This window comes from Crocodylus siamensis, chromosome 6 (assembly GCF_052110815.1).
Source record: "Crocodylus siamensis isolate JL-2025a chromosome 6, ASM5211081v1, whole genome shotgun sequence".
NCBI classification, from domain to species: Eukaryota; Metazoa; Chordata; order Crocodylia; family Crocodylidae; genus Crocodylus; species Crocodylus siamensis.
Window position 1 is genome coordinate 89,279,568 of NC_143400.1, and position 27,002 is coordinate 89,306,569.

Sequence of the window (27,002 nt, forward strand, 5' to 3'; positions counted from 1 at the left end):
TCATTATGTACATATAAAGGAGAAACTTGCATCTGGCTTCTCTGTTCTTGACTTTGCCAACTTTGTGATCTTCTAACATATGTTTATGTATAGCTTATTTTGATGACACTTTAAAAATAAAAGCAGCATGAGTCTTCCTTTCAAGAGCAAGCTCAAAAGCTGATTAGACCATCTCTACCTATTTTTAAGTATTTCTACAGTTAAATAATTTAAAAAATATTGATATCTAGTAGGAGAACAGGTTTAAATACCAGAGTAATAAATTTCCTAGTGTTTAAGAATCCTTTTTGCTTGCAGAATGAAACAAGTGAGATAGCTAAGCTAAGCATGCAACAGCTGAAGTAGCTCAGCAATGGATGTAATCAATTAAGTGAGCCAGACCTATTATTATTTATTACTATTTATTATTTTTATTATTAAACAGCATGGCTGGCAGTATCCCCCCAAGTTAAAGCTACATGTGCTCATCTCAGCTTGACAAAAACTGAATGGGATACTACTACCTACTGGGTGAATCTATATGAGATGCTTTACAGCACATTAAATTAATCTAATTCTCAGTAAAGCATCACCATCTACACGTGCACAGCAATTACTGTGCAGTAGATTAGTCTAATGCACTGATTTCTAGTACCTATAGGTACTAGAAATTGGCCCATTAAACTAATGCACCAATGTGCACATGCAGACGCTGACCAAGAGCAAATTGCTCCTAGACAGCCTAGGCAGCAAAGGTCCACAGGAGACAGGGAGAGCTGTCGCAGCTCAGTGGGCAGCTGCCTGCCAGCCATACGGAGATTGAAACCAGCCACCGTGGCCCCTGCCAGCTTGGAGCTGGCACCTGGGGGCAGGAGCAGCCCTAGAATGAACTATTCTCAACAGGCGCACATTCAGATGGGTGCAGAATCCCAGTTTAATCTGCCTGAATTTTCTGCACAGAAAATTCAGGCACCTTAATTCCAAGTGCAGACATGTCCAATGTGGGCCACAGGCCAGAACTAACAACAGGCACTCTTCAAGCAGGTGACAAAACTATCCAAAAGCTACAGGATGGTACTGCTAAGGAACTTCAATTTTCCGGACATCCGCTGGAAGAACAACGCAGCCAAACTTAAAATGTCAAGCTGGTTCCTAACTTATTTGCACGACAGCTTTCTCTTCCAGAAACTGAAGGATACAGCTAGGGGATCATCTGTCTTGGATCTTATCCTGACCAGCTGGGAAGAACTAGTGGAGGATGTGAAGATGATGGGTAACTTAGGAGTATGAGGAGTATGATGGATAACTTGGCAGGTAAACTGTGACACACTAGAATTCCAGATCCTGAAAAAGGGAAAGCATGAAGTCAGCAAAATCAAGACACTGCATTTCAAAAGGAAGATTTCATCCAACTCAAGGAGCTAATAAGCAGGTGTTATGGAAGTATAAATTGAAGGATAAAGGCACCATGGGGGGCTGAGAGCTATTAAGGGGCACAGTATTGCAAGCCCAACAAGAAAATATCCCAAAGTGACGGAAGCACAAGAAGAATGGCAAGAGACCAATATGGTTGCACAAGGAGCTTCTAAAATGCCTCAAATGCAAAAGGAAAGCACACAGGCAAGGGAAGAATGGGGAAGTCACCAAGGACGTGTACCAGAAAATACCAAGAACCTACAAGGACAAAAATCAGGAAGGCAATGACAAAGAACAAGCTGTACCTAGCAACAGAGGTCAAGGACAACAAGAGGAAGTTCTATAAATATGTTGGCCAGAAAAGAAGGACCAAGGAAGCTATGGACCCTCTGTTAACAAGTCAGGGGGAACTCCTAGCCAAAAATACAAAGAAGGCGGAGCTACTCAACAGTTATTTTGCCTCAGTCTTCCAAAATATTAGTAAGCAAGTTGTCAGATACCTAATAGGAATTACCTGGCTAAGGAAGGGGGCAAGCTGAATGAATAGATAACAGGAGAGAGGGTCAGAGAGTTTTTGCTAGGTCTGAACGAATTCAAGTCAGTAGAACAGGATGAGCTTCATCCCAGGGTCCTGAAGGAACTGGCAGAGGAAATCTTGGAGCCTTTCATAATCTTCATGAAGTTGTGGGAAACAAGCCAAGTACGAGAGGACTGGAAAAGGGCCAATGTAGTGCCTCTTCAAAAAAGGCAAGGAGATCCCAGGGAACTACAGACCGTAGATTCATAGAAAATTAGGGTCAGAAGGGACCTCCGGTGGTCATCTAGTCCAACCCCCTGCTCAAACAAGACCATCCGCAACTCCATCATCCCAGACAAAGTTTTGTCTACCTGGGTCTTAAAAGCCTCCAAGGATGGAGATTCCACAACCTTGCTGGGTAACCTGTTCCAGTGTTTTACTACCCTCCTAGTGAGCAAATGATTCCTAATATCCAACATAAACTTCCCTTGCTGCAACTTGAGCCCATTGCTCCTTGTTCTGTCATCTGCCACCACTAAGAACAGTCTAGGCTCCATCCTCTTTCAACTCCCACTTCAGGTAATTGAAGGCTGCTATTAAATTCCATTGCAGTCTTCTCTCTTCTAGATCATGGGTTCTTAACCATTTTTAGTCTAAGCATCGCTGGCGCCTGGACGCTGAGCACGGGGAGGAGCAGGGGGAGCCCGAGCCAGATGCCTCCTTGGCAACAAGGGAAAACTGTTGGCTCATATTCAGCTTACTGTACAGTCCCCAGCCTGTACTGGTGCATAGGATTGTTTCATCCTAAGTGCAGGACTTTGCACTTGTGCTCGTTGAAACTCATAAGATGCTTTTTGGCCCAATCCTCCAATTTGTCTAGGTCACTCTGAATCCTACCCTTACCCTCCAGTGTACCAGCTACTCTCCCCCAGCTTGGTATCATCTGCAAACTTGCTGAGGGTGCACTCTATGCCATCTTCCAGGTTGTTGATGAAGACACTGAACAAAACCAGCCCTAGGACTGACCCCTGGAGCACTCCACTTGATACCAGCTACCAACTAGACATCAAGCCATTGATTACGACCCTCTGAGCCTGATGTGCTAGCCAGTTTTCTATCCACCTTACAGTCCATTCATCCAGCCCATACTTCTCTGGCTTGCCTGCAAGAATGCTATGGGAGACTGTATCAAAAGCCTTGCTAAAAGTCCAGGTATAGCACATTCACTGGTCACCCCCAATCCACAGAGACATTCATCTCATCATAGAAGGCAATCAGGTTGTTCAGGCATGACTTGCCATTGCTGACTCCATGCTGACTGTTCCTAATCACCTTCTCCTCCAAGCACTTAGAAAAGGGTTCCTTGAGGATCTGCTCCATGATTTTTCTATGGACTGAGGTGACACTGACTGGTCTGTAGTTCCCTGGATCCTCTTTTTTCCCCCTTTCTTAAATATGGGCACTATGTTTGCCCTTTTCCAGTCATCCAGGACCTCACCATGAATTTTCAAAAGAAGAGTGGCTCTGCAATCTCATCAGCCAACTCTCTCAGCACCCTTGGGTGCATCTGATCTGGCCACATGGACTTGTGCATTCAGCTTTTCTAAACAGTCCCTAACCTGTTCTTTCACCACTGAGGGCTGTGCACCTCCTCCCCAAACTGTGCTGCCTGGTGCAGTAGTCTGGGAGCTAATCTTGCCTGTGAAGTCTGAGGTGAAAAAGGCACCAAGCACTTTGCCTTTTCTGCATCCTGTCACAAGGTTGCCTCCCCCATTCAGTAAGAGACCCACACTTTCCCTAATCCTCCTCTTGCTACCGACATACTTGTAGAATCCCTTCTTGTTACCCTTCACATCCCTTGCTAGCTGCAACTCCAATTGCGCTTTGGCCTTCCTGACTCCATCCCTGCATGCCCGAGCAATGCTCTTATATTCCCCCCTAGTTATCTGTCCAAGTTTCCACTTTTTTATAAGCTGCCTCTTTGTGATATAGTTTACTGAAGAGTTCCCTACTAAGCCAAGCTGGTTTCTACCATACTTGCTAGTCTTCCTATGCATTGGAATGGTTTGTTCCTGCACTCTCATTAAGACTTCCTTAAAGTACAGCCAGCTCTCTTGGACTCCCCTCCCCATCAGTCTGGCTTCCCAGGGAATCCTGCCCGTGAGCTCCCTGAGCAAATCGAAGCCTGTTTTTCTGAAGTCCAGGGTTTGTACTCTGCTGCTCTCCATCCTTCCTTGCCTCAGGATCCTGAATTGAATCATCTTGTGGTCACTGCTGCCCAAGTTGCCATCCACTACTAAATTCCCCACCATTCATCCTTGTTTGTGAGCAGCAGGTCAGGAAGAGCAGCAGCCCCTAGTTGGCCACTCCACCACTTGCACCAGGAAGTTGTCCCCAGCATTCTCCAAAAACTTCCTGGATTGCCTGAGCACTGCTGTATTGCAAATCACCCTGACATCGACTGGGAGGGAAAATTGTCCACGAAAACCAGGGCTTGTGATGGGGAAACTTCTACTGTTTGAAGAAAGCCTCATTCACCACTTCTTCCTGCTCTGCTGGTCTATAGCAAGCACCCACTACAACATCACCCTTGCTGCTCTCCCCTCTAACCATAACCCAGACACTTTTAACAGGCCTATCTCCAGTTTCATAACGCAGCTCTGAGCAACTGCACGGCTCTTTTACATAAAGTGCAACTCCTCCTCCTCCTCCTCTTCTCCCCTGCCTGTCCTTCCTGAACAGTTTGTACACATCCATGACAATGCTCCAGTCATGCAAGCTATCCCACCAAGTCTGACCAGTCAGTCTCACCTCAATACCTGGGAAGTTATTGGAACATATCATAAGGAAGGTTATTTGCAAGCATCTGGAGGGGAAAAGGATGACTGCTAGCAGCCAGGATGGATTTACAAAAAACAAATCATGTCAAACAAACCTGATCTCATTCTTTAACAAAGTAACTACTTGGGTGGATGAAGGTAAGACTGTAGATACAGTATATCTGGACTTCAGCACCCTTTTGATAAAGGTCTCATAAGATCTCATAAACGAATTGGTAAAATGTGGGCTGGATAAAACTACTGCAAGGTGGATAGATAACTGTTTGATCACCACAAGCAAAGGGTAATAATTAATGGATGGCAGGGCACCTTTGGTGCCTGCCACTTTAAAGGCCTGAGCAGGCAACAGAGCAGCCTGCAGGTGACTGCAGTGCCAATCAGGAGAGTCACATGGCCAGCAGGAGGCTGCCTGATTGGAGGAGGGCCTAGCTGCTGGAGAATAAGAGCAAGCCCTGAGCAGTAGAGCCAGCAGTTGCTTCAGGGAGAACATCACCTAGTTGGAGCTGCTGCTCCCAAAACACCTGGATGTTCAGGGTAGGAACTATGGGGATGGAGGATGTTCCTAGTCCTGAGACATGACCTGAAATGACACTCTGCTAGGGTAGGACGGTATGGTGGGGCTGCCTGTGGCGGGGTGATCCCCAGGAAATGTCACACCAATTGCCTCCCTAGTGAAAGGCAAATATGGGGTGCCTTATAACCTCAGCCCCCACAACCTGGTGGGTAACCCCATAGCAGGAACAGGCAGGGTCCAGACATGTTGAGAGATACCCGAGGCCAGAGTGGGCCGCAGGCCAAGTTGGGGGCCCAGGTAGGTTGACAAACTCCTGACACCCAAGGGGGTATAAGGCCCAGAAGCCCTAGTGAAAGTGTGGTGTAACGGTCCCAGTAGAGGGACATGTGATGGAACACCTGAGTAGTAGGCCACGTAGAGCAGGACCCATATGGGGCCTGAAGGGCTGCACATGGATTGCGTAGAGTAGGGTCTGCGCAGGTAGGCCTGAAGGGCTGCGCAGGTGCGTTTACAGTAGGGTCGGTATGAAGGGCCAGAAGGACTGCGCATACCCCAGCCCCAGTGAGTGGACTTGAGTGTGGCTCAGCAATGGAGCTGGGGGAGTAATAGTGGGTAGTTTGGGCCAGTGGCCTAACAGGGCTGGGGGAGTTGGGAGTGATTTGGATACCATCTGCGAGGCATGAGACACAGTATAAGGGGAGGTTCGGAACCATGTATAATGCCCTAGGCATCAGGTCATATAATGGGCAGCCTCCCACATTGTTTTCCAGCTACTTTATGTAACAAGGCAAGGCAGGACAGATTGCATATGCTCCCCCCTCAGATTTGTATCCAGGGAGGAGGCAGGCTGCTCACTGTGGACTCATGTTTTCTGCCCTTCTGCTTTGCCCCAGGAGCCATGCAATGGCTGCGTGTCCCCTGCCCATCCAGCAGTAACAGCAGTGGCGAGTTGCACCTCCCACCACCAGGCGAGGGATGCAGCAGAGAGGAAAGCCTAGAGGCCACAGTGGACAGCCCGCCTCTGCCCTTGCCCCACTCGGCTACGTTCCTAAAAGTGTCCCTGTGCTTAATCAGGGTTGTCTTTTATATGGTAATCAAAAATAAATATAAAATATGCTTTCTGGCAAAGGACTTGGGAGTCCTGGTCAACCACAGACTCAATGAGCCTGCAGTGTGGTGCAGCTGCACAAAAGGCAAATGTTTTTTTTAACTGCATCAATAGAAGCATTAGGTGAAAGACATGGGAAGTGATAGTGCCTCTCTACTTGGCAATGGTTAGGCTTTATCTGGAGTACTGTGTACAGTTCTGGGCTCCACATTTTAAAGAGGATGTGGAGAAGTCAGAGAGGGTCCAGAGGTAGGCATCTAAAATGATCAAAGTCTTGAAAGGTAAATCCAACAAGGAGAAGCTGAAGGAGCTAGGCATGTTCAGCTGGCACAAAAAGACACTTAAGAGGGGACAAGCTAGCAGTCTTCAGGTACTTGAAGGACTGCCATAAAGAAGAGAGAAGGCACTTTTTCCTCTCTTCCTGCAGAGAGGATGATGGAGACCAATGGCATGAAGTTGCAGCAAAGTAAGTTTATATTGGATATCCAACACAACTTCTTCACTTAAAACAGTGAGGCAGTAGAATAGACTGCCCAGGCAAGCTGTGGACTCTCCATCACTGGAGATGTCCCAGAAGAGACTGGACAGCCACTGGTCAGGGTTAATCTAGGTACAGCTATGCCTATTTTCTACCACAGTTATTTCCCATGCTTCTAGACTTTGCTGGTTACTCCTGCCCCCCACGCCCCTTTATTCTGCTAAACATGTCACTTGGATACTACTGTAAAAGATGTAACAGTGAGATATTTTTAAATAATCTGCATTCCTGAACTCTAGCTAGGAGAGTCCCGAGTATTATAACTCTTACCACTGACTGGCTTACCTTTCAATAAATGACAGCTGAGTTAAAGGAAAACATTACATGGGTGATACTATAAGCAGACCAATAGTAATTCAGCCTCAAAAAAATATTGCATGGCACAGAGATCAGTTATGTGTTGCCTATCAGTAGTCCAATGCCTGCCATGACAAAGCAGCAGACTATCACAGGACAAGGACCTGAAACCAGCTTCCAAGGGAAGTGGTACTAGCTCCTACCTTAGGGGTCTTTAAAATAGGCTTGATAATTACCTAGCTGGGTCATATGAACCCAGTATTCATTCCTGCCCAGGGTAGGGGGTCGGGCTTGATGATCTTCTCAGATCCCTTTCAACCCTACATTTATGAACTACTGCCAACAGCTGCTGCTGAAAAAGGTTTACATGTGCAACTAGCTTCTACATGAATCTGCAGCCCTAATCAAGTTCATTTTGCCTTCAAGTTAAGGGACTCCTACACAGAAATCTAGCTTATGAATACATTATTTTCCTTTTTTCAGGTCTTTGTGACAAAGTACTTGTTATGGATACCAAATATATATATGAAGAAATGACAATTCAGAAGTAAAAAAGACAATACCGGCAACTCTGAGGTTGACATCCTATTTTTTTAGTGGGGAAAATATATATTTCATTGATTTATCAGTGACGCAACTGCTTTTTGACAAAACACTGGGTGCCAGGCAACAGGTCAAACAGGTTCATCTGTGATGGATGATTTGAGTCAAATATTAGGACAAGAGAGAGATACAATAGAGGAAGGTAAAAAAAAAAAACACTGGAAAACCTGATACTGGAACATTTTTCTCATGCTTGATGCTCATACAACTTCTCTGAAATATTTCTAATCAAGAAAAACAGTAGCAGAGGGTAACTCAATTAACTGAGTCTACTGGAGTGTGGTAATTCCCATGCTGCAGCAGACTCCTGCATCTCGTGTATTAGCTTCCCTGCATAGAAAAATTGCATTGGGGGCGCTTTAACTAAAGGTCATTAGATGAGCTTTACTTAAAGCGCCCTGCTGCCATTTTTCAGTGTGGAGACACTAATACACAAGATGTTCCGGGTGTTTTAAGCAGATCACCTCTTGAAGCTACTTTAATTAAAGTGCTTCCCACTCCCACAGCATGTATATAAATGCCCCTACTAGACAGTCCAAAAGTTACATTTTCTTAAATAAACATTTTCAACTCATCTTGCTTTGCCAAGGCAATAAAAGCTATACGTTTCTGTTCTTGAGAACTCCAAAGCGCTGGGTAAAAATACCCTGCTATATTCCAATTCTCTACAGAACAGTATGAAAATTAAGAATGGAGCTTCAAGGTTTGGGTTTCCTTTTTTTTCCCCCTTGGAGCCTCCCACAGATTTAATCCTCTGTGAAATTATTTGAAGTGTTTAAAATATGGGTGAGCAACCCATGTACTTTTTTTCTTCTATCCCCATGTCTTTTATTCCAAGAAAACAAAATGGGCGAGGAAGTTATGACTTACTCTGATCTGATTCCGCAGTTGCTCCGCTTCCTGCCGTAACTGCTCTAGCTCACTCATCTTTGTGGATCTGTATTCCTCACACTGTTACAGCACCGGTAAGAAAATCTGCCAGTTGGAAGAGAGGAAAATTAATTTCCATTGTTTGGACCTCGTTTCTTCTGTCTTCAGTAATGCACATAAACTCACTGAACTTTCAGTTAAAGGCTCTTTTGAGGTAGATCCCCACCACTAGATATCATAATATTTTACGTAAGATAAGCTACATAGATTCCTTGGTTGCCACAAACAGCACAGTTAAATAAACTCGATTCTAAACAGTTGTTGAAGCAACTATACATTGACAAACACCAGCTGCAATCTGGAAAGCTCAGCTATGAAGCCTGTAGATTTTTTGCACTCTGTTAAGGATCCTAACCAGAATTTTGTTTTTTGCCACAAAAGCTGGAAATAGGGAACAAAATGTCATAATCTTAGATGCACAATATTGAGTAAAACAAAGAGAGAGACATATATTAAAAGTCCTTTAACAAAAGAGTGAGAGACCAAGAGAGCAAGTGAGCGCATAGCAGGACCAACAAAATCCAAAACCAAGACTCAAATTCAGGTGATTTCCACAAGAATGCTATTCTTGGGCAAGTAAACTATGTCCGTTTCCACCAGCAAAGTTACTATTTGTAGAACAGCAGCACACAAAAGCCCTCATGGTGGATATATTCTGCTACACACCACACATGAAATGGGTCTGCCTTAAAGAACTTGCATTCTAGATAGACAAGCTTCCAAAGAGTTAAAAATCAGTGGTGATCAACCTTGCCCCTCCAGCTGGATGGGCAATGCCCTGTCTGTCTGTGGACCAGATCTAGGTGATGGGCCCAATCCAGCTGTACAGAGGGAGAAGGAGGTCCATGTGGGGGTGGGGGAGGGCATCCTAGTTCGGGGGGAGGGACACCACCCCACCCCAATCTAGCCATGTGGGAGGAACCCTGACCCCAACCCAGCCACTCAGGAGCTTAGGAACTTGTCAGAGGGGGACAATGCTAAGTGTCACTGTCCCCAACCCACCAAATATCTCAACTATTATGGAGCCCTGTGGGGCCAGATGCCATGACTCCACATGAGCACCCCTGTACTAGATGGGCAGTTATACTAGTTTTAGTGATTTGTTCACATGATTTATTTCTAATCTTCCAAAAGAGACACCATGATTGCTGACTCAAAGAGCCCTCTCTGATTAACTTGCTTACATATTTAGACACAACAAGCAACAATCAGCTGATGTTGGGAAGTTTTTTTAGATTAGTTCTGTACTAGTTTACAAACCTTCAGTCTTACAATGAAAAGGTAAAACCAGAGATTTCCAAGTATTTGAGAGACAGGTATGATCAGTCAAGAAAACTTAACAAGTGCTCTATTAAAAATGTAGGCGCAGAAGCTGCAGCACGTAGATGAAATGATATGGCCAACATTTCTCTTACTAACTAAATATTATTACCAGCAATTAATTTAAAAATGTAAAAGTTATTTAGACATGTTCATCCAGGTTATTCTACAGGGACCCAACTGAATAAGAATAATGAATTCAAGAAAAGCTGTGTGGGGTGCAGTACCTAACAAGAAAAATGTCTTAAGCCAGAAGAAAGTAAAAGTATATTGAAGTATATACAAGAAAAGTATATTGGGGAAAATAAAATTCTGCTAAATTATTAATGGTTGTAAAGCGCTATTTGACAAGACAGCTACTACAATAACAAGATGATCTCCCTTCCCCCCCAAATAAAACAGTAAAAGCTGTTGATTAACATCTATTTACCATTTCTCATGTTTTGATTTTCTTTGCTTCCATAAGCATCATAAAGCCAATTTATATGATAAATCCAAGTATCAAATGTACAGCCCAAGGGCTCCTGGTGGTCCAGGCCCTGCAACAGAAACTAGAGCTACAGGGTCCTGTTGGACATGGCCACGAGCAGCAGGAGGCCAAGCAAAGGTTGGGCTGAAACAATCCTACTCACCCCAGGAGGAAACACTGAGGAGGAGTCTATACTTCTAATACAAAATCAGCTGGAACATTGAGTTACTAAAACATTGCCTACATGAGAAAGTTGCATAAATTTAGGTTAAATCAGTTCTTAAACTGAGTTAAACCAGTGCAAATCTTTGCATGGACACATCTGCTTTGGCATCTTGTACCAAATGTGGGTAGCTTGGTTTAAAATTAAACCAAAACAAAAGTCTACACAGCCTTCCATACAGGTTAAACGACTTAAAAGAAAAAGCAACTACACTTCAGTTAAAATAGCATAATAAATAATATGAACAGGCCAGCATTCCCAAATCAATCTACCTCTCAATCACCGTAACAGCTTCACACTGTGCTTTCCTACAAATTAACCTAAATATCAGAAGTGACATTTTCAAAGTGAATTTTTCTAGGTTGCAGCACAGAAAATTCTTCCCAGCTGGAAGGAGTTGCAGGACACTCTCAGGACATTTCCTTTTAGGTCACAACCACATGGGGCTCTCAGGTCAGATATAGTTTAATTTCTGCTTGTACTGCAAATAACACTAAAGTGGCACGGATGCTTTTCAATTAGATATGCTGGCTTAAGACATTTTTCTTGTTAGGTACTGCACCCCACACAGCTCTGTCTGCTCAAAGGAAGTACTTAGTACTTTGGGCAGTTATTCTATAGTACGATAAGCCAAGAAATCATGATAAAACACTTTGCAAATTCTAAACCACAGAAAGCGAAAGAATGGCAAGGTTTCATTTGCGCCCTTGCCACTACAGAACTGATGGAGCGGTGAGAGCCACCCCCTTAACAAGCTGCAGCTCTGCCCTGTGCCCCACCCTCCCTGGGCAGCGCCTGGCCCTGCCCCACCCCTCTCTTTCCATGGGGGGCATTGATCTGCCCTCCCCCCCAACGCCCTTTCCCGCCCTCCTTCCCTTCCACCACACTGGACTCAGTTGCAAGCAGCCCTCCACATTGCCAGGCTGTGCTCCTTGCTACCTGTGTGCTGTGCTGGGGCTGCGTGCATACAGGGGCATTTATCAGCCAAATTATCGGCCACATTGGGCCAATTTCCAATACAGCAAAATATCTTCATATTGGCACCAATCCGATATCGGATCGATGCATCGGCGCACCTCTAGTCCCAACCCTATTTTTCTTTGATTTTATCATTCTACAAACAGTTTTTGAAATGTAGTATCGCCATATAGCCAAAGACCTTAGGAAAAAAAACCAAAGAAATGTAAATTTAAACACCAGTCACCCTCTCCCCACCAGAAACATAAAACATATTCTGAGAGCCTCAAAGTAATGTTATCCTTACACTATGCAAAAAGAGACTAATCATGGTACAGAAAGACACAATTGCAGATTTGATTCTAAAATCAGGGACAGTCCCTAGAATTTAAAATGAACATTTATCCTGAATTCAAGGGACTGTCCCCAATACAATTTCTTACATGCTTCCATCTCAATAGAAAAGATCTCCTACAGCCGTAAAGTGACCAACCCCTCACAACTTAATACCAAGGCTTTCTGCCACAGAGGGAAAAGCAACACCAAGAGATACTATAAACATTTTTGCCCCATTACTTAGACTTTACTCTTACAAATTAAGGCCCTACTCCTACTGACTGACATGCATTCAACTGCATTCACATTTAAGCCAATGAGGCTTCTCATGTGAATCAAGTTACCTAAACCTAAACCAACAGTTCTGAACCCCGTTCAACTCAAAACACCCTCCAAAAATGCCAGTTCTTCACTTTCATTCATTTCTTGACTGCTGCAAAAAAACTCAGGCCACAACAGGTCAATGTTTTTGACACTATGAATATCCTAGTTGAACTATCTGGGTTTACCTTGTGAATCGTGTCCATTTTTGCACACCTAGCAGTACTAATATTGCATTGCACTCTCATGCACGCTTGAAAGGCTCTCATGAAACCTTGGTTGAGAATCACTTACCTCAATATTTGAAAGATTGGGCCAGGCCCCCCCCTATGTAAAAAAAAGTACTCATTGCAGATTAGAATACTACTCTGAAATACCTGCACATTGCATTTTATATTTATTAGGATTGATTTAAAAATATAAAGTTCAGCATGTAAACTATGTCTATAAACAGACAAATAGATATATGTTCTCTGGATATGGGAAATGAAGGGGGTTCTCCTGCAAAGCTGCAGCTCAGCTAAAATGCACAGGGTCCAGCTGTTCATATATTGAGAATGTGCTGAACAGAATGGCAAAAATATTTCCTAGCTCAGTAAAACTAGAAAACTAAGCAAAGCTTGCCTACTTATGTTTTACCCTTTTATCATCAAGAATGAAGAATCATTTCTTAGCCACTCAGGAATCCACATTCAAAGATTTTGCTTTTTTTCCAACATTAAAAATTCCCTGAACTAGATCAAACATACTAGTAAGCCTGATAACTCGCTTTCAGTGTTATGGTACCATGAGATTTTTCCAATTTTATTTGGGAACTAAATTGTGTTTGGTGATCAAATAATCAAAGAAACAAGAACCTCAGGCTGAGTAAAGAATGATTTAAAGCACCCTGATGCTCTGGAGTAGCTATATAATGTAAAATAATGTTTAAATACTACAAATATTAAGCAGTCTATTCCAGTTCAGCAAACTTTCTCATCATTAAGACGACTTAATAAATTTCCTACGTCAAAGAGGATCAGCTATTTAATGCTCTTTTACTAGGCCATATCCACTCTCATCCACATTTTAGATGTACATTGGGCAGTGAAATTAAAAAAATAAAATAAAATGCCTTTTGGAAACAAGACGGCCACTCAGGACAGCAATAAGATAGTTATTCAGGAATACAAAAAAATTAGAAGTGGAAAAAGTATCAACTACAATGCATATCCAAGCAGGTCACGACGCAAGTTCAAACAGCTGGAACTGGAAACAGGATGAATTCAAATTAGAGTTAAGGACACTAATGTTTAACAAATATGTGAAATCATCTGTTGGCAAGCTATTCCAGTAGCTAAAATAGATTTATCACTTGAAGCTCTTCAATCAACAGTGAATACCTAAAAGATACACCGGGTTGAACAAGTTATTGGGTTTGATGCTGACATATCTATGTGAAATGCTATGCCTTGTTTTATGGCAGTGGATTGCTAGTAGATGGCACCTTCTGCCAATCTACAAAATTGCAGTAAGTATGAAAGCCGTATGCCTTTACTCCACTACAAGTAATTTTTTAAGTCTGGGAACAGAATTGCGCACAGGACATAGTCAAAACTTTAAAGGCACTGGATACAATCTGGATACCTATGTCCCTAATCCCTCTAGAAGCATAATTTTATTTCCCTTTCAGGCTATCACTCCTTTCCCCTTTTCATCTCTTAAGAAATGATTCAACATAAAGCAGGTTTGAGACATACAGTTCCACGTTACTGGAAATCCCTGAAATATTAAACCACAATTACAGAAACAGACCAGACAGAGCACGTAACAGAAAACAAATGAAATAGGTCAAAAGCTCAAAGTGTGAACACTTTATTTTTAGCCTTAAAGTTTCAGTTTCTGTATTTCCAAATGCTTAAATTGATGTATTATTTAAGACACAAAGCATCTGCAATTGAGATGGCTCCTCGGTGTTCTCCAGTATTTAGTTAAACCTTTAGCTTCTCCAAGAACAAAACAGGAAGTGAGCCTGAGTGCTCTCTGAGGTCACAGCTATTGTTGCACTTCTGTACATTTTGGAAGTGCCTCAGTGATGTGCCTCCATTACAGCTTTTGTACAAAAACAGGAAATAATCAACCAACGCCTCTCAAGAGGAAGGGTATTAGCAGAACTAATTAATACAGTCTTCATGAGAAACTAATATCTATCCATACAAAAGTTTAAGAGCTGGACGATGGCAGGCTAGGAGGACATGGATTAATGAGATGGGCCTATAAAGACACCAAACCAAAACAAGCTTTAATTTTCACATCCTGCAACATCCAGTCCTGCCTTGCTTCCCACTAATATAAGAACTCCAGGTTACACTCTGCTGTTATATTATTTAGCACCACAACTTTCCACCGGAGCTTGGAATCAATTCATAGGGAACCTGCTAAGTCACTAGCATCATTGTAACAGGGTGCCAAGCACACCTGTCACTTTAAAAAAAAGTAGAAGCAATCAGAGTCCCATGACTAGAACAGGGCCAGGCTGGAAGCATGTAAGCCCAAGGGCCTGAGCTAATCAGGAAGTCTAGCCCTGAGAGACAGAGAGAAAAGAGCTCCTGGGCAGCAGGGGCGTAAGGAACTCTGGTGGTTTGTGGAAGACTAAGTGGAGGTAAGGAGGTCCCAGTTGGCCTAGAAGTAAGAGAGGGGCCAGAGAGCCCAGAGGGGCAAGTGTCAGCAGGGCCAGGGAGCCTGTAGGTCTCAATGACCCACCAGTGGGGCCAGGGCTCAGAGCTGGGCCAAAGACCAAGGCAGGCCACACCCAGAGACTGACAACCAGGAGAGCCCAGGAGTCTCGACTAGCTCAGTAGTGAGGCCAAAGCCTAGAGAGAGGGGCCAAATACTGGAGGTCACAGCCAGAGACTGATGGGGGCAAGAAGCCTGTATCCCAAGAAGGGTAAAGACTAGGGCTGGGAGCCCATTGCCCAGGAGGTGCATGTTTCAGCAGGAATGAGTTTAAATCTGCAAGACATGGGTGTGGTTAAGGGCAGAGCCAAGTAATTAGCTCTCAAGTCAGAGACTGGAGACACCTGAGCTCAGGAGTGTGACATCACGCTTGGGAAGGCCTGGGGCAACCTCTCTTTTTCCAAAAGATAATAATGTCAAGGTGTGGCAGGCGAGGAGGAGAGAGTGCTCAGAGAGAGCCAGGCTACACAGGGGCTGAAGGGGCTCTAGGGGCTTGGTGACCACCCCTGGAGTTGATCCCTATTTTTTATTTAAAAAATTAAAAAAAGCTTAATTATTGGGGTATAAGTATAGACCATTTTTCCCCCCAGATTTAACAAATTCTGCAGATGCTGAACAAGCTTTGTTTTTTTGTTTTTTGTTTTTAACATGACCCTAAAAGGCTACCACTGTCAAGCTTTCATTGCCCTGCAGTAACTATTCAGAGGCGTTAAGATCATTAAATTTGAATCACATCTCCACCAGGAAGCAGCAAGATTCATAGTTCTCTAACTTGGGTTAGAGGTGCATAAATCTTGACTCAGTATGCTTTTCACAATAACACCACAGAGAGCTAGAGAAAACAACATCTCATAGGTGTCTCGTAGCTAGACATTTAGAGTAGACAAAGAACTCAACACTTGCATGAGGAGAACAAGTGCTATTTAACAGGATCCCTGACATTGTGTATGCCCTTCCACAAACAAAGTATAAGACTCGAACAAGTCAAAAGATTAGTTTTACAGAAATCCTGCACTCGATTCCAAATCTGACCTCTGGTTTCAGGTGGACCTTCCAAGGAAGACAGATTAAAGTAACATAAAAAGCATACTTGTAACAGCAAAACTGACCAAGGGAACTAGTCCACAATTTAAAAAGTGGCAGACAGTTAAGTGACAGGACATTATTAAAATAAGAAACACTGTAATGCAAACAGACTATGGAAGGCTAGTCACTCAACAATACTGTATTTTATGCCCAAAACCTCAGGGTTTACATATGCAATGAAGCTTAGTATGTACATCAAAGCTATTCATAGCTCCCAGAAATTCATATCTAGACCAAGCCTTTACCTATCTGCCAATACAGAAAGGATTTGGGGAAAAGGTTAGCAACTCCAATAAGTAAACACTTGCATAAGGATGAGAAAAGTATACTAATGAATTTTAAGAGACTGTTACAATGTTGTGCTCTAAAGTAACTTCACAAGAAGTACCATTTTAGTATATCAAATCTACTGCTTTAATTTTCAGGTGAAAAAAATCGCTCAGTTTTAGGTAAAAAGATTTCCTTTTTTTTTTTTAACCCTAGAAATTACTGAGATTTATTTTTGCACATGACATCTTTTATTGAACCACCGGCATGGTTCAGATAAAGTTAGTTAAGCTTAGAGAACTGATGAAGAATGCCTTGCCTTCAAAAGCTTGTCTAACTTGTGTTGGGCCAACTGTATTAATGGAATAAAGAAAGCACCCACAAATTGACTCTCAATTCCTGGACCATCATGGCTACAACATCACTCCAATACGATCAACTGGAGATCTAAAATTGAAGGTTCCCAGCTTGCTCATGACCAGACTAGTGATTCTCTAGTAGAACTACGCAGTTTTGTTAATAACAACCAGAAAACCTAGCTCACTCAACACAGAACTAGGCTACTTCTGCAGTTTAGTAGGTAGAGGTTAGGCAAGTATCGTAAAAAACCAGAGATACAGCTCTGAAAATGGAGAGCAGATGTTGATAACACTGGTACCACCCAATCATTTTTCTAAGCAAAAACTAATTATTATCCACAGATCTCTAATGCATACTCAAACATTTAAATGCAGAACAAGGCTACTCAGTCAAGTGGAGCACTGCATATGGAATTACAATTTCATTATTTTGACTGACACCATTTCAATTTTCAAACCAAAGTTAATAAAATCCCCTCTTTTTAAATACAGATAATGAATCCTGAGACAGGTACTAAAAAAGTAAAAATAAAAACTACTGTCCTTGTATTTTCTGGAACTAAAGACATGCTTTGGGTGGAAAATCATTCTAAAGCGAGTCTGGAATTTGCATGTTCATACGGACAGCCTTGCAGCTATCTGGTCATCTGTGTAGATGCAATATGAATATACATACAAATGAAGTGAGCAGTCAGGCAGGCAAGTCAAGCCCTATAACTTTCATGGTTTCGTAGACACCCCTAGGGAAAGCCTTGTGAATCAAATGACATCTTATTTGAATATATGCTGTTTCTGGGATTACAGCTATCAATAGTAGTAACATTCTTACATAATCAGAGGACACTATAGCACAGCCCAGCAGTACCAGTTACACACATCTGAATGAAAGCAATGTACTACTATATATCAGCCAACTGAAAAAAATCAGATGCGTTATACAACTAGTACTCCACAAACCCAAACCCTACAAACACACAAACTCACACAACTTCCATGGTACCAAAGTTAAAGTGAAGCATTATGCAGTTTGCATAATTATGCAGCTGTGACATTTAGTATGCAGCTGTACCATCTCATACAAAACAAAGGGATATAAACACTTGCCTTTTTACATTCTACTGATTATCCAAAGGTGATTAAGACTGTCGCCTTCAGCACAAACACTGATTTTGTTATATTTACAACTTGAAAAAGTACCTTTTTGGTGAAGCTTAGAACCATTAAGAGCTGTCAGGATTAGGCAGTGGAGGGGGTTGTTTTCAAAAGTTTTCTTTTATAGGAATGACGATAAAGAGATTCAAAGCTCACCAAAAAGATCATCATTATAAAATCACTTGGTATTTCCATAATAGCAAAAAAACCAAACAAACCCAGAGTCAAGTTCTGGTTCCAGCTCACTCTATTTATGCAAACACATTGGGCACATCTACACAAGATGCTACTGCGCAGTGGTTACTGCACATTTATTTAGTACTTGTATAAGCAAATACAAAATAAATGCACAATAACCAGAGTTACTGAGTAGTAGTGCTGGCAAACACCTTTTAAGTGACACTACTGTGCAGTAGCCTAATACTACTGAGTAGTAGTCTCAGCACGGTTTTTGCTATGTGACACTACTGCGCGATAGGGTTGTGCAAAACAGGCCCTATTCAATTCAGATTCGCCCCAAATAGGGGACAGTGATTCAATCCGTTGATTCGGATTGCTGTCCCCGATTTGATTCGGCTGAATCTGAATGTTTGATGCTGATTCAGTGAACCAGCGATTCAAACACAGGCACAGCTTTAAAAGTTTCTCTCTACATACCTTGAGGTTAACAGCACAGCTTGTGATCGCTGCAGTGGTGGGGCGCATGGAGCATCCCACAGGAGCATGAGGGGATCTCCAGCACGCTTGGCAGTGAAACCAGAAGTGGACCGGAAGCATTTCTGGTCCACTTCCGGGTCTGCCAGGGAGTGCTCTGGGGGCACCCCCGCCGTGCCCCCCAGCTCAGCAATTACCTGCAGGGGAACCCTGGGTTTGCCCAGACCCAGGAGGCACCAGTCACTGAGCTGGGGGGCAGGGGTGCAGGGGGCCCCACCCGGCACACTCCCCAGTGGACCAGGAAGTGGATCAGAATTGCTTCTGGTCCACTTCCGGGTCTGCTGCCAAGAACTCCCCCATGCTTCTGTGGGACACTACATCTGCCCCACCACCTCAGTGTTCAGAGCCCATTACCTAGAGGTATGTAGAAAAATCATTTAAAGCTGTATCTACATCCGAATCACTGAATCTGTCCAAATCGATTTGGAGGGTTCTGAATCGATTCAGAGATTAAAAGGTCATCCGACTCAATTTGGATTCGGAGATTCAGCCACCAAATCAGGTCAAATCTCTGCCGAATTGAATCAAGGACTGAAGCTTCACAAAGCCCTAGTGCGCAATAGTATCAGGCTACTGCACAGTGTCTCGTGTAGATGTGCCCAGTCAAAAGTACACAGCTCCTCCATGTATTACTTCTGATTAAACAAAGTAAGCACTCAGGTGGCATCCCATCTGTCCTCTTCTGGCATTATAAAATACAAGATTTCTTAGGCAGCATTGCATCTTTTATAAAAGGTAAATGAACAGTATGTAAAACTCAATGGAGCTTCTTGAAGGTGAAATACTAAATACCTGAACTAAATAAAGTAGCAAAATACCTCAAAAGCAAGATGTTATACTATGCTCCAGAATGGTACTGGTGGTGTTCTGGAAAATAAAAGGTTGTGTTTATATACAAAGGAACTATGTACACTACTGTCAATTGTTAGCCTGAAGCACCAAGAAACTCACTAAAAAAATAAATAAAAACCAGGAACCTGTATTCCAGTATTAACTCTCTGGGTATAGCTGGCATTTGACTAAATGGAAAATTAATTAAAACTTCCTTAAACTAACACATTATTTTACCCATATTTAGAATGAAAAATCAAGAAGGAAGAACTGATTGTTTTGTACCATTTGTATTTTGAAATGCATAAAAATACAGGTGAAACAAACATCTAAAATAAAGATGCAATTACTATTTGGTTAGGGGACAGAAGAATACCCATTTGCAGTCTGAAAAGGAAAAGAGGAGAGGAAGGAAGGGAGCTGGTTCCAACAAAATATGTTGAAAGACTGAAAGATATATAATACCTCAACTGAAATCACATTTATCAATTCATTTTTTTTTGCCCAAAGACTTATTTATCTCACAGAGTTACAAAGGTTTAACCCAAAATATGAATTTAAACCAATTTAGTTAAATCACTGCAAACCCTGTGTGAATAATACTGCATTTTCTGCTTTTAACTTGAATGAGAACAGGCTGGAGTTAACGTGAACACACTCAAAAAATCATTCTTAAACCCAAAAAGGAAAGGGAGTTGCACCTCACCAACATTCAGTTTAAACTGACATGTTTGGTTATATTAATCCAATTTTCTCATTGGAGATAAAAGTTAAGAATTCAACTCTAAGACCCAAATAATAAGTGTTCCAGCTTATTACAAATGTTACAGTGAAGTATCAAAATAACCAGAATCTTATTCCAAATATCTGTAACTTAACTAAATTGTATTTATACATAAAAGGTCAACAGAACAAAATTCATTGCTATAAACACGAGTCAGAAGTTCTTCAGCCGCAGCCTGAGACAAGGGAGTTAAACCTGAGTTTGAAACTTGCATTTTGAAATAGTCATGTATTCCATTACTAAAAATCCAGAACACATCTTAGTCTCTCTTAGCTTTCTGAAATGATGAGTCACTCTATCAGATGATGGGGCTAGGAAAAGAAATTAAGTAGTGCTGCTAACTGGGACCCTCTTCTGTAATCTGCAGCCTAAACCGAGGACAAGAGGCTTTATTAAGAGGAACCATATACAATATTTGTGAGTCTTATTAAATATGAAAAGGACAAATCAAATAAATGCATGTACCCTAGGTTACTTTTCAATACTAACATATCTGAATGGCTAAGAGGCAGACAAATCTCACTTTCTGTTCCTGATGAGGAAGAGAGAGGCCCTGACTACATTCTCTCTGTTCATACCCAGGACCATTGTGAGTAGATAAGTCCCACCCATTTGCTTCTACTCTGCCAGTGCCTGAGCCTGACAATTAGGCTGATTAGATAGCTTAGAGAAGCCCCGAGCACGTGCCTGGGAGCTGCTAAGCCATTTGCTCAAAAGCCATTTACTCTGCCTAAGCGCTAGGCTCAGGAATGCAACTTGTTTCTCAGCCCCATAACTGGTAATATCCTCAGGGAGATGGTACAGATCAGTGGTTTCTAACCTCCTCCTCAGAACGCAGGGGCTCCTGGCAGATCATCAAGGGTTCCACAGAGATGGAGGGTAATGACAGAACAGGCCGGGAAGCAACACACCACAATCGTGGGCCCAAGGCACCTGGCTGTGCATCGGTCTTTAAGGGGGTCCATGACAGAAGAAGTGATATGAAGGGGTTCCATGACTTTAGAAGGTTTGAAAACTAGAGGTGTACCAATATATCGGTGGCATATCGGATCGGCAGTGGTACCGGTAAAAAGAAAATGAATATTATTGGAAACAGCATTTTTGACCAGCGTAGCCAATAACGTCACCGATAAATGTTTCATGTATGCGCACAGCCACATCATGCACGCAGCATGGAATGCAGCCAGTCAGTTGGAAGAGCAGCATCCAGTCGGTAAGTCTGGGGGGAAGGGCAGATCGAGGCAACCACGGTGAGGGAGGGAGGAAGTGGGGGCAGGGGCAGGGGCAGGAACTCTGCGCTACAGTCGCATTCACTGCCCTGGCTGGGCAATACCTGCTCCTGCCCCACTCCCTCCCTTACCACGTGGAACTCTACCTGCCCCCCAGCCCATGCAACTTACCCCACCCCTCCCCAGGCTTCCTGGCTACATATCGGCTACTGGATCTGTATAAGCCGATATGGCTGGTTAATAATTGGTCATCAGTATCAGCCAAGAAAATCTTTACCAGTGCACTCCTATTGAAAACCACTAGTATAGATATAGCCAGAGTGGACTACAAGCAGTTTCGGAGTCTTAAGAAATGTGACTTTTAAAAGTGAATTTCAGAATTGAAGACCTATTTAATATCTACTTGAAAGTCTGCATTTAATTTTCGCGCTAGAGCCCACTCATCTTTCTACAGTAACTGTGCATCTGATCTCCATAACTCATGAGCAGGCATCCAGGTTTTCTGTTTGCCCCAGAAAAAACACTTTTTTTTTGCCTTTTTAAGCAGAAAAACGTGGAAAACTGTGGGTTTCTCCTTGCAGGCTGGCAGAGTTCCAGCCTGCAAAGGGCTGCTTGGGGCTGGGAGGAAGGTGATCAGGCAGGGAATGCAATGTGCATGTGTACATAGCAACCAGATAGAAGGGCAGGGAAGTTCAGTGCCACTGCTGGGAGCCCTGTGCTGCCATGGCGAGGCACCCCCCTGCCCATCCGGCAGCAGCAGCACAGAGTTGTGTCCCCTGCTGCTACCAGAAGGGCGAGGGGTGCCTTGCCATGGTGGCCTGGGGCTCCTGGTGGCAGCACCAACCTTCCCCACTCTGCTCTGTCCTGCCACACCTGAAATGACAGCTTATTTGAATATATGCCATTTCTGGGATTACAACTATCAATAGCCGTAACATTCTTACATAATCAAAGGGCACTATAGCACAGCCTAGCAGTACCAGTTACACACATCTGCATGACAGCAGGTCCCACCTGCTGGGCTACAGAACCCCCTGGGGGAGGGCAGCAAGGCAACCAGCATCTTCCCCGGCCCCCTCCTCCCACAGGCTCTGCTTCAGCTGTGCCACCCATGAGTGAGGGAGAGCTGGGCTCAACACTGTTCTTGACACAGCAGCCACCACTTCCCACAGGCATGGAACCCCTGGTCCGGCTGCCCTAGCAGCTGGGGGCCTCCTCCTGGCAACTGGAGGCAGGGCCTGGGGAGGCAGGGGGCTATGAGTTATGAGTGAGGGGTACCAGCAGGACTCGGGGGTTGATGGGCACTGGTGAAGGGGCTGTGGGTTGGGAGTAAGGGACACCAGTAAGGCTGGGGGGTGTGGGTTGGGAGTGAGGGGCACTAGCAGGGCTTGAGAGGCTTCAGGTTGGGAGCAAGGGGCACCAGAATGGCCGGGGGGGGGGGGCGGCTGTGGGTTGGGCAGGCAGGGCCAAGGGCTTGTGGGTCAGGAATGAAGGGCACCAGCACGGTTTGGGGAAGGAAGGGAAGCTGTGGCTTGGGGGTAAGGGACATCAGTATGGGCAGGGCACCAGCATATCAGGGATGCTCAGTGCCACAAAGTGGGGGGGGAGGAAGGGGGAGGGGAGTGGGACAACCACAACTGGATTTGTGTCATGGTGAGCAAAGGTGGCAGAGGGAGATCTTATTTTCCAAGATAAACAAAAAACAAAAAACCCAAAATATACAGGTATTTAGAATTTATTTTATTTTAATAACCGAATCGCTTGTAGGCTTCCAAATTGCTTTAAAAATTGAAAATGTACCAAACAAAACATTGTGTTCAACTGATACCTATATAAGTGGTGTTTCATTTTACATGCAAAAAAACCCACAGGGTTGGGGGGTTTTCAGAGAATTTATTATTCTTTTTTAAATCAGAGAAAAATCAGGATTCCTGCTGATGAGCCACTTCAAAAGTTAGGAATTGGCTGTTAAATTGCAACTAGGCTCTGCAGGACCTTGCAGAGGTACAGACTGCCGTAAATTAAACTTTGAATGAAATAGGGTTAAAGTTGCAAAAGTCTGACTACACTCGCATTGCTAAAGGAACATGCAGATATCCCACAGCTACAGATGAACCACATTTTCAGTTACAAGGGTTGGTCCCAATTTAAATGGCTGTCAGTGATGTGCTATATTTCATATTTCTACAATAGAAAAGAAATCGTATCCTCAAAAACATCCTGATCAATTTTAGCTAGATTCAGATTAATGAAAGAAATTGTGTTAAACTGTAAAACTATAAAAATTTACACAATCATGAATCACGACATTGTCATGCAATACTGATATAAATAATTAACTCTAAATATTGACATGTCTAAAAATTACATTTTTGGTTTACAAATAAGCATATTTCCATGACATTTAAACAATCTGACAGCTCTCTATAGGTGAGCACAGTAAGTGTATTTCTCTTTCAGCCTCAGCCTTCAAAAATATATCTCAAGCAGTATTCTGAATGGTGTTTTGTGCAAATCTAATTTCCAAATGGCATCAGAATGGGTTGAGACAAATGGGAGACTGATTCATAGCTGGAAATTAATACAGTACTACCAGCCTCAAGTGTTTGAAAAATAATGAGTCAGGGAAGGGGGGGTGGAAAAGAGAGAGAGAGGTTTAAAATAATAAATTTTGGATTCCTTTATTGGCCTTCAATGGTTTCAGTATTTGAGGAATATTCATTTAATTTTTTTCTTTTCTTCACAACCATTACAACTGGAGATTAGCTTGCGGGGAGGGGTGAGGAGGGGGCAAGGGATAAGATTCTCATTTAACTTCTCGATTCTAGTATTTAGGGGCTATATACACACCAAAAACAAATTTGGTACTCAATAAAACAGCAGGAGTTGGCAGTATTGTTAAACTGCTCGATCAAATCAGTGATTTGATCCCTGGACTTTCCATTTGCACCTTTGGAAGAATTATCATCTCCACCTACAACCCATCACGAAAGAGTTTCTGTTGAGTTTCTGGGGATACATTTGAAATTCCTGATTATTAAATAAAAAGGTAAGTTGTGGTTTGGCACATCTATTAGCAGCTAAAAAGGAAGGGAAAAAAAGCACTTGGTCTGTTGCTGCTCTTGCCCAAATACCGTAATGGACTACTACTGACCATGAAGAAAGATCTTCAGTGACACATCCCCATTTTGTGTTCAGCTCTTGAACTTCTCCAGCAAATGGGAGCTCCCAGGTTTACTAAACTCTGGAGAACAGCACCACAGAGAAGTAATTGTGTCCTCACTCACACACCTTGCATCTTGAATTTTCATGACTTCAGAGACACAGGACACAGTGCAATATTCCTACACTTTTAACTACCTACTAACAGTAGCAGCAGCTTCCCCTCATCATTCTGCCACCCATCTTTTTGGTAAAACTGAGACCCACATTTCATTTTAAAGGATGCGGTGTTCCTGGTCATTTTAATCAGTTATGTGGATTGAGGCTTGATGCTTGTTTAAACAAACTGTATGCTGAAGGAGCAGGCATACTGGAGCAACTGCTTCCCAAAGAGTCTAGGTTTCAGCTGGAAATGAAATACCCAAGGACTCAGCATCAGTCACTCCACACACGGATCCTGCAGCATGCACATTATAAGGCCTACATTAATAGTTTCATAAACTGACCCTCAACCTTCAATACTTAAAATGAGAAGATGAGCAACTCAGCCTTTGACTGTCTTCTGAAGAGGCCATGAAGAAAAAATCTGAAGTTGTTTCTGAGCCCACCCTGTGCACCATCCAGATATGGGAAATTAAATGGACTTGTGTCCCATTTAGCACATCTACAGGATAATATCCAGATTACTGAGGCAGTAAAAGCTCTCATTAAAAACTCAAAAGAAAAATAATAAATCAAACTTTGAGCTGGCCAGCTTAAAAATATTGTTGGAAAAGTTGCTATAAGTTCACCTTTATAAGGAATCAACCCGCATACCAATTAAAAATTTCTGAACAGAAAAGGTGGTATGAAGGGCTGTAAGACTTTAATTCAAATTAGAATACATTGGTATCCTTTCAACCTTTCAACCTGTGTCATCTAACCATGTTCAGAGCAATCCCCAGTGGTTAGAGCCTTCTGCATCCAGTTTACACTAGTTTTTCTTCTCCAGTGGCAGAACTTAATCAATGGTACCACAAAAGAAAAAAAATAACAGTATTGGGGGGGGAAGGGCGCAAAGAGATTAGTGCCAACATGGGCTTAGGTCTCTATGAACACTACCATTTTCCTCTCATGTAATGCAACATATAATTTGGCATTGGTTGTGGTTTATAGGCTGGGGATTGCTAAAAAGAAAGTTAACTATGTCATGTTTAGATTCAGATAGTTACTCACTGTTCTTGGTCTAGTTATGTCTCTATGTAAGAACTTGAAAAATCCATTCACCCACACACAAGTAGGAGGCTGTCTCTAGCGAGCATGGGAACGTAAGCCATCATTTTCTGCAGATGTTTAATTTCACATTGCTGCTTGAAAGAAAAATGGAGCAACAGCAAAGGCAGGCAATGGAATTATTCTCAAGGGAGAAACACCAAAACACAGAGGCTGGGAAGGGGAGGAGGAACAGTAGTGATAGCTTTCCTCCTTGCTTTCTTGCATCATCCAAGAAGTTCCAAAAGAGGGAAGAGAGCAACAAGATCTCTGCCCTCTTCTTAAGTCAGGAAGGTTAGTGGCAGAATATGGCTTTTTACTTTTCATCAACCCAAGGAGACCTGAATTTCAAGTCTGTCAGAGAATTACTAGCCAAATACTACTATGAAAAATTAACTTGTAAACAAGCTCTAGGGACAACACCCTTCCAAACAACTGAGTCTGCAATGTCCCACAAGTCATTCCCACTAGAACTTTATGGTAACCCGTCTCATTTTACCTTCTCTTCCTTTGGTCACTAGGCATCTAGCAAAAAGAAAAAGCCTCGGCTAATCAGGATTTTTTTTTTTTTTAATTCTGTCAAATATTTCTAATGTAACCTTGGAACATATTTCACCTGTATGCCTCAGCTGCTTTTCACAAAAGGGACTTAGGAAAACAAATTCCTTGACAGTATGTTCTAGGCGGGCAATTGATTGATCCTATCGAGACTGGGCCCATCTATCCCACACCCACCACCAGGGGGCACTGGACAGGTATCTCATGAAATGATACCAATGGGTCTCCATGGAGGCTGGCCTGGGAATGCTGCAGGCAGGGTGTGCTTGGCCAGGCAGATGGGATGGAGCTGTGGGTGTGTGGGGAGTAGGGCCCAGGAGCAGGGGCTGGGATCTTGGGTCAGTAACAGCACAGGGCCACAATGTGGGGAGTGGACTGCGGCTCTGTCCCAGACCCTGGCGCAGCACCGTCACCGCCCCACGATCCTCGCCACCACCCACGGCCCCAGCCCATCCACCTGGCTGAGCAAGCCAGCATGGGTCCTAGGCCGGTCTCCATGGAGACCCTGGCAGCTCCATCCAGCGCC

The 27,002-nt window shown here is 43.2% G+C and overlaps 1 protein-coding gene across 1 annotated transcript in view; it reads right to left on the minus strand.

Moving 5' to 3' along the window:
- GNB4 (G protein subunit beta 4) overlaps positions 1 to 27,002 on the minus strand; it is a 53,280-nt gene that overhangs the window by 17,191 nt on the left and 9,087 nt on the right. The window contains exon 2 of the mRNA XM_090051451.1: positions 8,683 to 8,787. Coding sequence (XP_089907577.1) covers positions 8,683 to 8,739 — 57 coding nt within the window. The 5' untranslated portion in view covers positions 8,740 to 8,787. The remainder of the gene's footprint in view (positions 1 to 8,682; positions 8,788 to 27,002) is intronic.